The 16,542-nt window shown below is 57.0% G+C and overlaps 1 protein-coding gene across 8 annotated transcripts in view; it reads left to right on the top strand.

The window, feature by feature from the left end:
* CIITA (class II major histocompatibility complex transactivator) overlaps window positions 1-15,071 on the top strand; it is a 45,989-nt gene extending 30,918 nt beyond the window's left edge. For 6 of the 8 annotated variants that reach the window (XM_060648487.3, XM_060648480.3, XM_060648478.3 and 3 more), the window contains 11 exons: window positions 500-568; window positions 1,318-2,968; window positions 3,788-3,946; window positions 4,834-4,905; window positions 7,413-7,493; window positions 8,064-8,156; window positions 9,761-9,847; window positions 12,234-12,317; window positions 12,500-12,583; window positions 13,190-13,296; window positions 14,259-15,071. In XM_060648487.3, coding sequence (XP_060504470.3) covers window positions 500-568; window positions 1,318-2,968; window positions 3,788-3,946; window positions 4,834-4,905; window positions 7,413-7,493; window positions 8,064-8,156; window positions 9,761-9,847; window positions 12,234-12,317; window positions 12,500-12,583; window positions 13,190-13,265 — 2,456 coding nt within the window. In that variant the 3' untranslated portion in view covers window positions 13,266-13,296; window positions 14,259-15,071. Of the gene's footprint in view, window positions 1-499; window positions 569-1,317; window positions 2,969-3,747; window positions 3,947-4,833; window positions 4,906-7,412; window positions 7,494-8,063; window positions 8,157-9,760; window positions 9,848-12,233; window positions 12,318-12,499; window positions 12,584-13,189; window positions 13,297-14,258 lie in introns of those variants that run through there. The other 2 variants (XM_060648479.3, XM_060648489.3) reach the window with 2 other exon arrangements.
* The last annotated feature ends 1,471 nt before the right edge of the window (window positions 15,072-16,542 follow it).

The following is a 16,542-nucleotide window of genomic DNA, read 5'->3' as shown; positions in this document are numbered from 1 at the left end:
TTGGGGCCCGGGAGAGTCACAGGAAGCAGGACTGACGCGCTGGGGGAAGGAATCGCCCCGGTCAGGTCCGTGAGCTGAGCTTACCCGCAGAGACAAGCAGGCTGCATTTATGGATAAAACGAGGCAGGGAGCATCTCCAGGGAATGGGGGGCATGGGATGGTGTGCGAGGAGCATCGCGGCCTTTAGCTAATTGCCCCCCGGCAGAAAAGCAGCCCCAGCGTGGCCAGATCTTCTGAATTGTCAGCAGAGACTGCAAACCTCGATTTTTCCATAGCTATTGTGAGTTTTACAACTTTGGTAAAATTTTTAACAGTGCAGCTGGCCCAGAAAGGTGTCTTTGGGTAGGATACAACCTTAGGTCACCACCTTATGACCTTTGTGTGGGGGACACTCCTCCCCTGTCCGTTCTGCCTTTGGGACGCTCAGGGGACGGCATGCCCCCCTGGAAGATGGGGAAGTCCCAGGGCACGCCCCTTACCCTAACTTTCTCATCTTCAGAGGAGCAGATGTCCCCTACCCGATCCCCGGCAGCTCACGAGGTCTCCAGCCAGCTCCCGAAATGGCCTGGTGAGTGCTGTCTGACTCTCTGTGCCCCGGGGCGGGGGACCCCACTTCCCTCATTCACTCAGCCTGTCTTTGTTGGCTTGCTCATCTGATTCTGCCCCACCCCTCTTGTTTTCCAGGCTGAGGGCATGAATGAGGGGAGAGTGGTAATTGGGTCAGTGGGCGAAGGAAGGAGCCGACACTGGGGAGGGGACTGATGGAAGGTGGGATGGGGGAATGGCCCAGTCCCTATGTCTTATGCCGTCCCGCATACCCTCCCAAGCACGGTAGACAGATCGAATCATGCACGCCGTGAACAACCCTATTGTTGTCCCCGCTTTGCACGTGAGGAGCGACCGGGGCCATCCCCCGAGACGTAGCGGGGTCCATAACAGGCTCAAGGTCGCGCGAATTAGCGGTAGAGCTGGGATTTGAACCAGATACGCGGAATCCACGGTCTTAACCCTTAACCCCGCCCCCCTGCCCTGTGGCCTTCCTGTCGCGAGCGAGCAAGAGCAGAAGGGGGTTAGTGAGCAACTGCACAGGTGGATGGATAAACGAGGGAGAAGACGAGCGAATGAATGATGGGTGCGGAAGTGAACGGACGAACGGACGGACAGATGTCTGGGTAACTGAATGAAGCAGCAACAAAGCAGGCAGTGGGTGAAGAAGCTGGTGACGGTCGGGCTGGCCCCTGGGCTGTCCTGGTGGTGGCCGCCCCTGCCACCGGCACCCTCCCCGCCCAACACACACGCACCCTTGGGTCTTCGCAGAGCGGGTGGAGAAGTTCTGCAGCGCCCTTCGGGACATGTACCAGGCTGAGCCCGCAGGCCCAGAAGGCATCCTGGTGGAGGTGGAACTGGTGAGGGCGCGGCTGGAAAGGAGCAGCAGCAAAAGCCAGGAGAGGGAGCTGGCCACCCTGGACTGGGCAGAGCGGCAGCCGGCCCGCGGGGGCCTGGCCGAGGTGCTGCTGGCGGGGGGTGACCGCCGGCGGCCGCGGGAGACGCAGGTGATCGCTGTGCTGGGTAAAGCGGGGCAGGGGAAGAGTCGCTGGGCCCGGGAAGCGAGCCGGGCCTGGGCCCGCGGCCAGCTGCCCCAGTACGACTTCGTCTTCTACCTCCCCTGCCACTGTTTGGACCGTGGGGGGGACACCTACCGCCTGCAGGATCTGCTGTTCTCCCTGGGCCCCCGGCCTCTGCCGGTGGACGATGAGGTCTTCAGCTACGTCTGGAGGAGGCCCGACCGGGTTCTGCTCATCCTGGATGCCTCCGAGGGCCTCGAAGGCCAAGACGGCCTCCTGCACAGCGCGTGTGGACCCGTGTGCACAGAGCCCCACTCCGTCCGGGGACTGCTGGCGGGCCTCTTCCAGCGTAAGCTGCTGCGGGGCTGCACCCTGCTGCTCACGGCCCGGCCCCGGGGCCGCCTGGCCCAGAGCCTGAGCAAGGCCGACGCTCTGTTCGAGGTGGCCGGCTTCTCAGCCGAGCAGGCCAAGACCTACCTGACGTGCTACTTGGAGCGCGCAGGGGCGACCGAGCGCCGAGAGAGAGCCCTGGAACTCGTCCAGGGTCAGCCTTTCCTCCTCAGCCACTGCCACAGCCCCACTTTGTGCCGGGCCGTGGGCCAGCTGTCCGAGGCCCTCCTGGAGCTGGGGGGTGAGACGGAGCTGCCCTCCACGCTCACGGGACTCTACGTGGGCCTGCTCGGCCCTGCCGCCCGCGACAGCCCCCCGGGGGCCCTGGCGGGACTGGCCAGGCTGGCCTGGGAGCTGGGCCGCAGACGCCAGGGCACCTTGCTGGAGAGCCAGTTCCCGTCGGCGGAGGCGAGGGCCTGGGCCGTGGCCAAGGGCTTGGTGCAGCCCGCCCCAGGGGCCGCGGCAGTGGGGCTGGTCTTCTCCAGCTTCCTTCTGCAGTGCTTCCTGGGGGCCGTGTGGCTGGCCCTGAGCAGCGACATCAAGGACAAGGAGCTGCCACAGTACTTGGCGTTGACCCCGAGGAAGAAGAGGCCCTACGACAACTGGCTGGAGGGCGTGCCGCGCTTCCTGGCGGGGCTGGTTTTCCAGCCGCATGCCGACTGCCTCGGGGCCCTGGCGGGGCCTGCGGCGGCCACCCTGAAGGACAGGAAGCAGAAAGTGCTCACCAGGTACCTGAAGCGGCTGCAGCCGGGGACGCTGCGGGCCGGACAGCTGCTGGAGCTGCTGCACTGCACCCGTGAGACTTTGGACGCTGGGCTCTGGCAGCACGTGGTGCAGGGGCTCCCCGCCCGCCTCTCCTTCGTGGGCACCCGGCTCACGCCTCCCCACACCTATGTCCTGGGCAGCGCCTTGGAGGCGGCGGGCCGAGACTTCTCCCTGGACCTCTGCAGCACTGGCATTGACCCCCCTGGACTGGGGAGCCTCGTGGGACTCAGCTGCGTCACCCGTTTCAGGTGGGGGCAGGGGCCGAGGGAGGGGGCCTCCGCTTACGGTCTTGGTGCTGTGCCCAGTGCTGGCTCTGCGGGGTGTCACTTCCTATGCACCGTAGCTGGGCAGGGGCAGGGGTGATTCCTTCCATTTTTTTAAGATGAGGAAGTCAAGGCTCAGAGAAGGATAGCAGCTCTCCCCAGGTCACACAGCGAGGGAAGAGCAGCCTCTTCCACCACTATTTGGAGGCCTGTCACGTGCCGGGCACGGGGCCACATTTAGAATCCAAGACTGATCTGGGCTCAAATTCATTTTCTTCTTGCTGTCCCCTAATCAAGCCACCATTTTGTCATGGGGGATCGAGGCCACAGCCACCCCTTGGCCTCCCGCCACCTCCATTCTCTCCTTTTCCATTCTGCTTTCTATTCAAGAACTGACATCTGACCATACTCTATGTAGCCCTTTGATTCCTTAACTTGGCTCATTTAAATCCTTCAGGGATGTGTTTGATCACTTCAGCCTAATCTACAGAGAATCTCTCCCACCAGCTGCCTAAACATACATTACCCAAGCTGTGAGGTCCTAAACCACTGTAGTGGTTCCACCAAGATTTTAGCACGGGGCTTCCTGGTAGCCAAAGCAAAAAGGGAAACAAAACCACTGGGAGAGTTGAGAAAGGGGAGGAATCAATAAGAGCTGGGGTGGTCTTGGGGGGCTTCCTGAAGTAGGGATGCAATTGAGGAACAGAAAGCATCTGAATGGGTAGGAGGTCCCTTCATGGAGCTGCCCCTCCGTTATGGTCTAGCCCAGTCCTTGTGCCTGGGTCTGAGGCCTTTCCTCCACAGGGCTGCGCTGAGTGACATGGTGGGGCTGTGGGAGTCTCTACAGCAGCGTGGGGAGGCCAAGCTGCTCCGGGCGGTGGAGGAGAAGTTCACCATCGAGCCTTTCAAGGCCAAGTCCGTGAAGGATGTGGAAGATCTGGGCAACCTCGTGCAGATCCAGAGGTGAGGAGGAAGAGGCATGAGAGGCGGCTCAGAACATGCAGGTTGAGGACAGACAGGACCCAATATTAACTTGGCCGTTAGTGTTCCTCCTCTCCTTTGGGACATCCCGTGCCCTCCTCCAGGCAGCGGCCACCCCTCCCCCCCCCCCCCCCCAGGCGGAGCCTCCAGGACCGATCACGCTGTGTGCCATCCAAAACTTGCCATCACGAACCCTATTCGTTCTCAGCCAAAGCCAGCGAGAGATTCCCTGCTTAGAGTTAAGGAAATGCCTTCTCCTTCTGGTAGCAGAAGTGATATCGATGGCCACCTTTCAAGGCAGCCAGGGCCCAGATCCTTCCCATTTTACGGATGACAGAGCTCTAAGGTCCAGGGGGCAGAGGAAACTTGAGGACAGAACAACGTTTTCTCATTCTGTCCTCATCCATTGTTTGAGCACCTACTACGTGCTGTCTGGGCTGGGTATTGTTAAGTGCTTACCCGGAGGCTCTTTTCCTTGAAGCCTGCAGTAATCCCTTCCTAATGTCCTGGTCTGAGGTTTTTTGGTTTTTTTTTTTTTTAATGTTTATTTTTTTGAGAGAGAAAGAGAAAAGCAGAGAGAGAGGGAGACAGGATCTGAAGCAGGCTCTGTGCTGACAGCAGAGAGCCCGATGCAGGGCTGGAACTTACGAACCGTGAGGTCATGATCTGAGCGGAAGTCGGCCACTTAACCGCCTCAGCCACCCAGGCGTCCCCCCTGAGGTGTCTCTAACAGGACCACAACAGTCGCGAGGAAGGCAGACCTTCTGGGGAATCTGGGGACACGGGGGCAGGCATCTTGCAATACTTAGGGGCTCAGTGACAGGCAAGGAGCCTGCTGCCCGTTAACATTGCCCGCCCGTTCTCTCCAGGACAAGAAGTTCTTCAGAAGATACAGCTGGAGAACTCCCTGCGGTCCGGGATTTAAAGAAGCTGGAGTTCGCGTAAGCAAAGGAGTGAATCATCTCGGGTCCCCACGAGGCGTCTCATCTAGCATTAGCTGGGCCTGTGCCACCCGGATGGAGATGGGTCCCCCAGATCATTCTTAGCCTCTGGCCTCGCCCCTCTGGACACCAGCATCCAGCATCCGGGGCCTGGCCGGTCAAGGCTGGGGCTGCGGTTTCTCGGGCGTGAAGCTACATGGCCCGTTTACCGGTGAACGTCCTCCTTCCCGTTCATTCACTGGGCAGATATACTCAACTGACCCAGGCTACTGTCCTCGGTGAGGCTGCAGTCTAGTGTAAATAGACAATTATGACCTCCTGCGGTCAGTGGCAGTGACTCAGGGGCTGGGAGTACAGATTTGAGGGGAAGGTCAAAGGGGACTTTGCAGAGAAGGTGACTGAAGGGTTGAAGCTTGAGGACGGAGGAGGAATGAGCCAGACGGGGAGGCCATGCAGAATGCAGGTATGGTTACTCTCTCCCCATTGTACAGATGAAGACACTGAGGCCTAGAGGGTGTCAACTCTCTGGAGTTACAGAAGTCAGGTCAGTCGGGCTCTTGCCCCAACAGAGGAAGAAGCTAAATTCGTGGGTGATCCTGGTTAGGGATCTAAAAGTCACCTCTAATGATTAGGAAGAAATCATTAAATGCCTACATTGTCCTCAACGCATTTCGTAGGTGATCCGGGAGCTAGTCACTATCTTCCCCCATTTTACAGATGAGGAAACTGAGGCCTAGCGAAGTTAAGCGACTTGCCCAAGGCCCCTGGCTGGTCACCCGCAAGCAGCCCGCTCCTCGTGGTCTCTGCTCCCCCGCGCCCCAGAAAAAGCCAAGCATTTCTTGTTTTGAACAGAGACAAGGTGCCACGTTTGTGCAGACAGCAGTGTTGCTGAAAAGAGGAAATGTATGAAAACAATCACCAAGGGCCCCTTCTGGCTTTGAAGTATTTTCAGCATAAAAAGCCCCTAGTTTGAGGCCGAAACTGTGTTCTGGGGAACAAGAGTTGTGAAGTGGAACGGCCCAGAACCAGGAGACTAGCCACCTGGAGGCCAGAAGCCACGAGAAAGTTCTGAGGAAGGAAGGAAGGAAGGAAAGGCCTATTTCGGGTGTGTGACGGGCAGCCGCGGTGCCAGATAGTACGCAGGCCCCATATGCCTGGAGATGAGGCCATGGGCTCTGCTGGGGGAGAGGGTTCTTCCCGGATTCGGCCCCCATCTGCTTCCCCACCCTTCAGTTTCCCGGGCCGCCTTCCCTGCTCACTCCACTCCAGCCCTATGAGTCTCCTGGTTGGCTTCCAACCTCACTAGGCACTAACCGGCCTCTGGGCCTTTGCACGGCCTGTGTCTTCTGCGCACAATGCTCTTCCCCAGGTATCTGCATGCCCCACGCCCAGACTTTCTCACTTCCTTCTGGTTTCCACTGAGTGAGGCCATTTCACTCCCATGTTTCAAAGTACGATTTCACCCCCCTCACTGCCATACTTTTCTCTGTATTACTTATTGTCTCCTGCACCAGACAATTTACCGATTTCTTTATCTGTCTTGCCCCCCGGACCCCACCCCCAGACTGTCATCTCCATGAGGGCCAGGATTCCTGTCTGTTACATGTCTGTAGACATGTAATCGACATTCGATGCGTGAATTCTGTGATCCTTCCGACAAGCTCTTGAGATGGGGGCTGAATCTGAGGACACAGAGATGGAGGTGAAGGGAGTTGCCCACAAGGCCCCACGGGAGCCAAGTGTTATCGCCCGTAGTTCAAATCAGAATTTGGACTCCTCCCGCCTCGTGACCTTTTAGTGACGCTTGCGGTTCCCAGACTGAGATTTCAGTCACCATCTTTTCGTCTTTATCAAGGGCGTTCGTTCAAACAAGCAAAAATTTTTCTCTAGGAAGGGGCATTTTATGACATTTCAGAATCAAAGACCGGTCTTCACACTGGGGACACTTAACCTTGTATTTTAAGAGCAGAACAAAACAGCCCTCTGACGTCTTTATTTTTCTCATTCCCTGGAGGTCAGGCGTGGACGTTGATCCAGGCTGTGAGACCTTGTGTGGATTAGGTAACCTCTCTGTGCCTCAGTTTCCCCATCTGTAAAACGGGGTTAAGAAGCACCCTCAGCTCAGAGTCCTTGTGCAGTTGAGATGAAATCTAATCTGAGTGAAGGATCCAGCATGTGCCCGGCACATAAACAGTTTTATTTGTTAGTAAAATGTAATGGCAAATAAGTAAGCCATGTTTTTTCAAGACTGGTGGGTTGTCAGGCCAGAATGTGGGAATCACGTCTGCAGGCCAGGAGCCCAGCTGGCCTCTTGGGGCCTGGGGGGCTTTGAAACAAAAGGGATTGGGTGGCATCTGGTGGGGGTCAGGGGAGGGAAGGCCCTAGGGAGGCAGGAAGGGGAAGAGACCTCAGGTGAGCCTGCCTTCTGTGCCGTTTCCAGCCGACCCTGGGGCCAAATGAAGAGCTATGGCTGTTCCAGGCTCTTACGTCTGCTCTTTGCCTCCTAGGCTGGGCCCCGTCTCAGGCCCCCAGGCTTTTCCCAAGCTGGTGAGGATCCTCGAGGCCTTTTCCTCCCTTCAGCATCTGGAGTGAGTATGGGCCCGGGTACCTTCCCTGCAACCTCTGGTTTCAATAACCCCAAACCCTGGCCCTGAGGAAGGTGTGCAAAGAAAGTCTTTCTGTATCAGGCCCTTCCTCCCTCTCTCCTGCTGCCTCCTCAGTATGGCTGGTGGGAATGGCCTGAGGCCCCCACGGAGGGAAGCTATGGATGAGAATCCCCAGTAACAAAAAAGTGGAATCCTTTCGTGACCTTTGAGATTCTTCCGTCCTGGATCTCACGTGTGTTCCCACCTTCCCCATGGGGAGGCGGGGTCGGGGACCATGATCCCCTTGCACGATGGTGATCCCAAGAGGTTAAGGCAGCTGTTAAAGCTCAGGAGGCCTCTGGGGGTGAAGGGGGAGAGGAATGATTCAGTTCCCTGGAGAGTCAGAACCTCATCCCCTTGTTGGCCAGCTGGCGCCCCTGGGGGATGAAGACCGGCTCTCAAAAGTTTGCCTGTGGCGTGTCCAAGGTGGGGGGGTGGGCATGGGAGGGGGCTGCTGGTCAGCTGGCCTCCAGACTGCCGACTGACGGCCCCTCCCTCTGATGCCACCCGCAGCCTGGACTCGCTGAGCGAGAACAAGATTGGCGACGAGGGTGTCGAGCAGCTGTCGGCCACCTTCCCTCGGCTCAAGGCCCTGGAGACCCTCAAGTGAGTGCCGGGGCTGCCCCTCCTGTGGCATTTGGCTTTTGTTTTCTTTCGTGTCCACCCAGCCATGCAATCATTCACTTGCTTCCTGATGCAATCACGCGTGCGCTTGAGCATCGTGCTAATTAGCAAACGCACGGGGCGCCTGGGTGGCTCAGTTGGTTAAGCGTCTGACCTCAGCTCATGATCTTACAGTTCATGAGTTCGAGGCCCGCGTCAGGCTCTGTGCTGAGCCTGCTTCAGATTCTGTGTGTATGTGTGTATGTGTGTGTGTGTGTGTGTGTGTGTGTGTGTGTGTCTGCTCCTCCCCCACTCACACTCTCTCTCTCTCTCAAAAATAAATAAACATTAAAAAAAAAGATTTTAATCAGCAAATGCTGCAGGAGCGCCTACTCTGTGCCTGTGCGGGCACCACTGGAGGGCCTGGAGACCCAGCTTCCCAGCTTTAAACAAAACAATGCCCCTGACCTCAGGGATCTCCTAGTAAACAAGTGAGCAAACAAATAAATCTATAATTATGAAGTGCACAGTGATGAACATAATTAAGACGTAGGGAGAGAAAATGACAGGGAGGAGGGGGCTGGTGAGGGAGGAAAAACGGACTAGGATTTGTCACCAAAACATTACCAAAATAGCAGTCCTTTATGTTTTTTAATGTTTATTAGAGAGACAGAGAGAGAGGGTGTGGGGGAGGAGCAGAGAGAGAGGTGGGGGGACAGAGGATCCGAAGCAGGCTCCACGCGAACAGCAGAGAGCCTGACGTGGGGCTCGAACTCACCAACCATGAGATCACGACCTGAGCTGAAGTTGGATGCTTAACAGACTGAGCCATCCAGGCACCCCATAAATATTTATGAAAAAACCAAACACACTGTCCTGGGTTTCAGGAAGTGGATGGATACAGTGTAGGAGAATCTACATGGTCAGTTTATTGAAACTGTCATCAAAGTCTATGCACGCTCTGCCTCATAATCAGGACCCAGGACAGCCGCAGGATTCACTAGGGGATTTCCTTGAATGCAGGGACACTGAGGCGTCCTGTCTAATTTATAGGATTCTAGGTAACACTGTGGGGAAGCTGGCTCTCCCTCGCTCCCTGCCTGCCCCCCACCTCCTTCCTTCCCTTCCCGTCCTACCTTTCGTTCCTGTCTTTTCCCCACTTATGTACCGAGCACCTGTTATGTACTTTGCACCGATGTGGGCACAAGGATACAGTCAGGAACAAAACAGACCTGGCAGTAAACAATATGAATACTTATTCACTTACAGTGTGGAGCTGTGGGCCAAAGGGGAAAGGAGGATGGTATCCAATCCTAGAACAGGTGTGTGTGTGTGTGGGGGGGGGGGGTGGAGTGTGATCTCTTTCTCGTTGGTTCTCACCCTCGCCTCCCACTCAGCCACAGGACAGAACAGTATCTCTTTATTAAGAGCACGCAATACCCACAGCGCCATTCACAGCCTGTTCCCCACGACCGTCCTCGAGGCAGATGGGCACGTGTTTGCTGCTCCGGGCCACCCTGTGAGGAGGAAATGAGAGTTCCCCGGCTCTACCCCGGGGTGGGTGGGCACAAGTTTGGTGCTAAGCCCTTGCTGTCCCGTCCCCGCAGCTTGTCCCAGAACAACATCACCGACGTGGGCGCCTGCAAGCTCGCTGAGGCCCTGCCCTCGCTGGCTGCATCCCTCCTCAGGCTCAGGTGAGTGGGCACCCCCTCTCCCCCATCGACCAGGCGCTGAGCTGGCGGGCTGGGGGAGGGCTGAGAGCCCCGCTCTGTGCAGGTACAAAGCCCAGCACTGGGGCCGGAGGCGGTTCCTGCAGGCTGTTGCGTTGCTTGCCATTGTGGTAGGTGATGGGGGGTTGACCGAAAATCCAGTATGAGCACAGCCCCCTGCAGCTGGGCCACGCCACGACCCCCCAACGAGAGGATAGAAGGTCCTGGGAAAAGAGCATCTGGCAAACTAGACAAGTTGCTTACTCATGCGAGACTGTTGGCTCCTTTGGAAAACGGGTACTATCCCAGTGGCCTATGGAAAGGGCTTGGTTCAGTGCCTGGCTGTGGTGCACCATAGATACTGGTCCTCTTTCCCCAGGGGAGGGCAGGACTGAGCCTTTGCCCAGGGTGCCGGTTTTAGAAGGCAGCCTTGGCTGGCTCTAGTCGCTCACACGGTGCCTGCACCGCCACCTTCTGGTGGGCCTTGGCATAGCACCTCTTGCTCTTTGATGACTTCCCTCCTGGCTCCCTGATGGTCCCAGGACAGATTGGGGGGTGGGGGAGCTTGGACCAGAGCCCCAGTCATTCAGCTCCGTCTCTCTCCTCTCTCCCCAGGCTGGGAGGAGCTTCCTGCTCCTTCCTCAGCCCTCCCCACCCGCCTAAGACGGCCAGAGTCATGTTTCCAAGGGAGATGGTATCTGGTTCATCTAGTTATTGACACATCCATTTGTTATCCTTCCAGCCAGGGTTGCCATGTGCAGCTGTGTGGGTCGTATATTGTGCAACTTGCAGTCTATGGGATCAGCACTTCGTAGAGTTGTGCAGGGCATCTAACTGCCTCTAATATCAACCATGGGTCAGAACTTGTGCTAGGAACTGGAGATTCAGCTATGAACAAAACAGATATGGTTCTTGCCTTCAGGCCTAATAAATTCATGCATTATATTATTCATGCATAATAAATTCATGCATTATTCATGCATAATAAATAAGTAAGCATAGGCACAAAGATTTTAAACTAGCGACTCATGCTGGGAAGGAAACTAACAAGGGCCCAAGAGGGTACAATGGGAGTAGTGAATTCACCCAGGAGGTCAGGAGCCCCTTCCCTTTCTGTGGGAGTCGCTCAGGGACAAGCATTCCGGGAGGAGGTAACAGAAGATGCAAAGGCCTTGAGGTGGGAAAGAGTTAGAGCCTTTGCCAGAAGGGCCACTGTGGCTGGCTCCCGGGAATGAGGGACACAGGGTGGGACATGAGGTGGGAGAGGTAGGGGAGGTCAGATTGAGCAGGGAGGCCCTCGTAGGTCAGGAGGGGGCTTTTGGTGGGGCATATCGGGGCAATCTCTGATCTCCCACTTTAAAAGACCTCATCCTTTATGCAATCTAAGATGCCATCCACTGTAAGACCCCATTAAGAGGACAACACGCTGCTAATTAAACATTCATTATCAGACACATCCTGATCTCAACCATCTTCAAATATGAACCTGCATATCTTGGCATCAGTGAAATATGGGAAAAATCCTCTGTCCTTGGGCAGACAGGGAACCTCCTGGGTCCTACGACCCACCCCAGGAAGAAACTGCAAAGCCTCTACCTGTTTCCTCCCCTCGGTACCCGCCAACCTGTGACATCAGGGGACGCTGGAGCTTAGCCTGAATCCACTTTGCTGCAGTATAGACCTGCTGCTTTTTACATGCAGCTTGGCGGTATGGCCCTGAGGCTGAGTCATGGCCAAGTCGTGGCCTTGAAATGAGGACCAAGGCAGACCTGGCTTGTTAAAAAGACGGTTGTTGATGAGGGTACAGCTTATCGCACCAGTGACACCCATCATGTTATTTACCAGCTGGGGATACGCCGCAGAAACCCGAGCTGGCCCTGTTTCTCTCCCCCACTATCCCCACAGCTAGTCATACCATCCACGGTCACTCATATAATCCTGAGTCCACCCCCTCTCCCCAGCCCCAGACGTAGTAATAACCACAGCTAGTATTAAGTTCGTTCCACATGCCCGTCCTATTCTGGGTATTGTGCCATCGATAACTCATTTATTCCTCCCCACAATTACTCATGCCTATTTTATGGAGGAGTAAGTTGAGTCACAGAGGAGTTAAGTCATTTGCCAAAGGTCACACAGGCAGCAAGCCCCGAGGCTGGGATTTGAACCTGTGAAGTCTCAGCCAGGAAGCTACTTCGGCTAAAGTCCCGTTGCTTCCCTGGGCTCACTGTGTGACCCCAGAGGAGCAGCCTCCGCTCTCGGGGCCTCAGTTTGCCCCTCTGTAAAATGGAGCCGGAATCCAGCTGGGTGTGGATCCCCCTGGGTCCTGACCTCCCGGCACCCCCGGCCCCTGCCCCGACCTCTGTTTTGGCAGTGTATACAATAACTGCATCTGTGACATGGGAGCCGAGAGCCTGGCGCACGTGCTTCCAGACATGGGGTCCCTCCGGGTGCTGGAGTGAGTATGGACGCCTGGGCAGTGGGTGGCCGGGGTCTGGGGCTTGCGGGGGCAGGGCTGCGGGCTCTCCTGCTGGCACCCTGGGAAGGGCGGGGCTGAGGTCTGGTTGCTGGGAGCGTGGTGGCCTGGGGCTGGATAGCCCCGAATGGGGGCCAGACCCTAGGATGGGTGTCTCTCCCCAGTGTCCAGTATAACAAGTTCACAGCCGCCGGGGCCCAGCAGCTGGCCGCCAGCCTGAGAAAGTGCCCTCACGTGGAGACGCTGGCGTAAGTATCAGCCCGCGGCGGGCAGAGAGCCGCCAGCCCTCCTGTGAGCCCTGAGCTCAAATCCCACTGTGGCCCTCACCAGTGTGGCACCTGGCCTCAGTTTCTTTGTCTGTAAAATGGGAGCGAGAACAATGCTTACCCCCGAGCAGTTTTTTGAGGTTTAAAATAATCTAGGTGTGTAAAGCACTTGGAACAGCGGCTGGTACCTGAAAATGGCCGATGCATTAGGGTGAATGCTGTGAAGGCACTTGTTTTCTATTATTTTGGACCCGGAAAATGTGGCAGTTTGGTTCCAACTTATGTATTGTCTTGTCCCAACGATGTCTGATGTCCAGTGTCGGTACTTTATGCTGTTCCAAGGCACTTCCAGTGCAGAACCACTCCTACCTTCCAAGGTAGATCTTAAGAGACCCACTTTACAGATGAGGAGAGCGAGGCACAGAGAGGCTCACTAACCTTTTTGAGGTTGCACAGCCGAGTCATTAGCAGAGCCAGGTCTAAAGAAAGGGGCCTCAGGGTGGTAGGAGGGAATTGAGGGCTTGCACTGGGGACTCCGGGCCCCCGTCTCTCCTCTAACCCGGCCCCTGCATGCCATGCCCATCGCAGGATGTGGACGCCCACCATCCCGTTTGGCGTCCACGAGCACCTACAGCAGCTAGATTCGCGGATCAGCCTGAAGTGATTTCTGCGATGCCCGGGACAAGGTGACTGAGGTGGGCTTGGCCGGGGAGAGCCGCAGGGGCTGCTGGGGTCAGTGTGATGTCAAGTCCGAGTCCGTAAAAAGTGGGCGGGGGCGGCGGGTGGGAGCTGGACCGTGCGGCATCTGGGGCATCCCCCTGCGATTGGTGGAGGTGACTTTAAAGGCTTTGGGGACTGGGGCGCCTGGGTGGCTCAGTCGGTTGAGCGTCCGACTTCGGTTCAGGTCGTGATCTCGCTGTCTGTGGGTTCGAGCCCCGCATCGGGCTCTGTGCTGACAGCTCAGAGCCTGGAGCCTCCTTCTGATTCTGTGTCTCCCTCTCTCTCTGCTCTCCCTGACTCATGCTCTCTCTCTGTCTCAGAAATAAATAAACATTAAAAAAAAAAAAAGGCTTTGGGGACTCAGGCTCTGGGCGTCCTCCCTGTGGCCAGGCGTGGGAGGTGGGGGCAGGGCGTGGGGGTGGCTGTCCACAGCCCACAGCCCTTAGCTTTGAGAAGAGTTTCTAGAGGTCCCCAAGCCACCCTGCTGCTTCAGCCTGCTGGCTGTCCTGCAGTGTCTTCATAGGGCATTTGCTCTACAGGTTTCTGTGCAATGACGGTCCCCTCACTTCTGCGCTCCCCCAACCCGTGATGTCCCCCTCCTCCATCATCTCCACCTCATGCCGTCTTTTTTATTAAACTTTTTTTTTTTTTTTTTTGAGCGAGAGAGAGAGACAGGGCATGAGCCGGGGAGCGACGGAGAGACAGAGGGAGACACAGAATCTGAACCAGGCTCCAGGCTCCGAGCTGTCAGCACAGAGCCTGACACGGGGTTTGAACTCACGAACTGTGAGATCGTGACCTGAGCCGAAGTCGGCCGCTTAATCGACTGAGCCACCCAGGCGCCACCCCCCCCCCCCGTCCTGACAGCACTCCATCCTGGGTCAAGCTGCCCCGTCTAAAGCTTTCTGACCTACCCCTTTCTCCTGGCCTCTCATAGCATGTTCTCTGAGGACGCCGACCACGCTGGACCTTGAACTGGTTGTTTGTGGACGCGGTGCTTCTTGGGCCATCGCCCGTGAGCCTCAGCATCCTGGCGCCTGGCCCTACCGGCTCAGGGCCGGCCCCCACCCAGCTCTGGGAAGGCCTTTGGCCTGCTCTGCGGACGGACCCAGGCCCGGCTCCAGGCTCCTGCGGGGCCCAGGTCGATGCCGGCCCCGACGGACGGGTGCACGACCGGTGGTGACGCAGGCCACCCAGGGGCCCTGAGGCATCCCGCAGGACGCTCCTGGCAGCCGTGGCCGGGCCGGAGTGAGGTATTGAGGCGGCCACATCTCTGCCTCCCCAGGTCCCTGTCCGCCTGGGGAGAAGTCACTTCTCTGCACTGCTCTAACAAGGATGCCGGGTGCTCTCAGGACACGGGCGGCTGGCCCCACCTGCCCATTTCCCTGTGACAGGCGGGGAGCCTGTGGCAGCTGCTGTCCGTCTGCTGGACTCACTGTTTTGCACTAACTTTGTCGAGGTTGAAGCTCCGCCCGGCCAGACACACTGGACTTGAGCCGGAAAGAGCTGACGGTGCCCTAATGGTGGGGGGAGGGGAGTGGGCCGGAACCACACCTGCCTCTCGGCCTTCACTTCTTGGGTCATTTTTTCACTACAGTATAAAGGGCCCGTTGCATCTCACAGGCATGTCCACGGCTGGAGTTTCTACCACGATCGCCGTTTTGGGGGGTGCCCGCTGTTCGGTTATCTAAATGCATCACAAACTACCCCAAAATGCAGTGGGTTAAAACAACACACACATTTACTCTGCTCACACACCTGTTATGTGCGCTGTGCTGGGGGGGGTGGGGGCCCAACTCGTCTCCGCCCCACTCAGTGTCAGCCGGGGCAGCTTGAAGGCTGGGGCTGGCATCATTTGAAGGCCCGGTCACTCCGTGCTGACTGGGGGTCAGGGGGCTGGGGTCTTGGTTCCTCTAAGGAACTGCCAGAGGAGGACCTTTCCACGCGGGCTGCTTTGGACTTCTTCCTAGCACAGTGGCTGTGCTGAAGGGCGATCACCCAAAACCGAAGAGAAAGACAGGGACAGGGACAGGGACAGGAACCATGGACCACAGGGAGAAGCATCCTTTTTATAACCCAGACTTGGGAGTCACAAAGCATCACTGCCTCCTTCTTCTTTGTTCGGTAGGACAGGGGCCAGGGTTCTACAACCCCCCACTCCTCGCAGCACCCCCAGCAGAGTCCATGTTGGCCCCAAGTCCTGTCTATTTGGAAAGGATCTTTCTATGGCATCCTGAGCTTTGGTGGACAGTTTGTTATTTGGGGATCAGTAAGTCGAAGCACCATAAGCCTTGCAGAGGGGGTGTTTTCCTCTGCTCTATGCTGGGAGCCGTTCCTCAGTCAAGCTGCAATCCTGCCCTGGCCGAGGTGAGCCTGGAAGGGACCAGAAGCTTTGCCATATCTGCACAGAGCGCTGCCAGCTTGGCTCTTGTTGTTGCTTTTTTGCTGGAGCATGACCCACTTGGTCAGAAGTCCTGATTCAGGGTAAGTCTGCTTTCTCCTGGTGGCAGTGGGAGCTGTCTGTTCGGCTATAGTTGCACCAGCCCTGATGCCTGGGTCCCAACTCTCTGTTTCCCAAAGTTGGGGGGGGGGGGCAGGAGTTAGGAGGGTCAGAGGGATTCGGTCCTTGCAAAGAGGTGGAGGCCTTTTTTCTCAGCCCAGCTGCAAAGGACACCAGGCGTTGTGACCCAGGTTTTTTGGGGTTTTTTTGAGAGAGAGTGTGTGAGTGGGGGAGGGACACAGAGAGAGGAGGACAAAGGATCCGAAGCGGGCTCTGCGCTGACAGCAGGAAGCCCGATGCGGGGTTTGAACTCACGAACTGCGGGATCATGACCTGAGCCAAAGTCGGATGCTCAACCGACTGAGCCACCCAGGTGTCCCCAGGGTTGGATTTTAAATAGCTGGGGCATCACTCCTCAGGGGGTCCCGGCATTTGGGGATTGCAGGCCACCCACGGGCTCCCGTTTGTATAGCCACAGGGGTGAGCACTGAGCCACCCCCCCACCCCAGTGCAGGCCTCTGCCGGCACCCCTCAGCCGGGTGGGGAGGGCACCATCATACCCACTGCTTTCGGTCTGTTCAGAGATGACACATTCCCATCAGAGGCTGTGATTATTCGTCGTTCGGACTCTTGAATGATAGCTGCCATTTATTAAATGAGCTGATACATGTAAAGTGCTTATCACCGTGCAAGGGATATAGTAAGTGTTCGATAAATATCG

The sequence above is a fragment of the Panthera onca genome, chromosome E3 (genome assembly GCF_046562875.1).
Source record: "Panthera onca isolate mPanOnc1 chromosome E3, mPanOnc1 haplotype 2, whole genome shotgun sequence".
In the NCBI taxonomy this organism is placed as follows: Eukaryota; Metazoa; Chordata; class Mammalia; order Carnivora; family Felidae; genus Panthera; species Panthera onca.
This window is presented reverse-complemented; position numbering and strand designations above follow the sequence as displayed.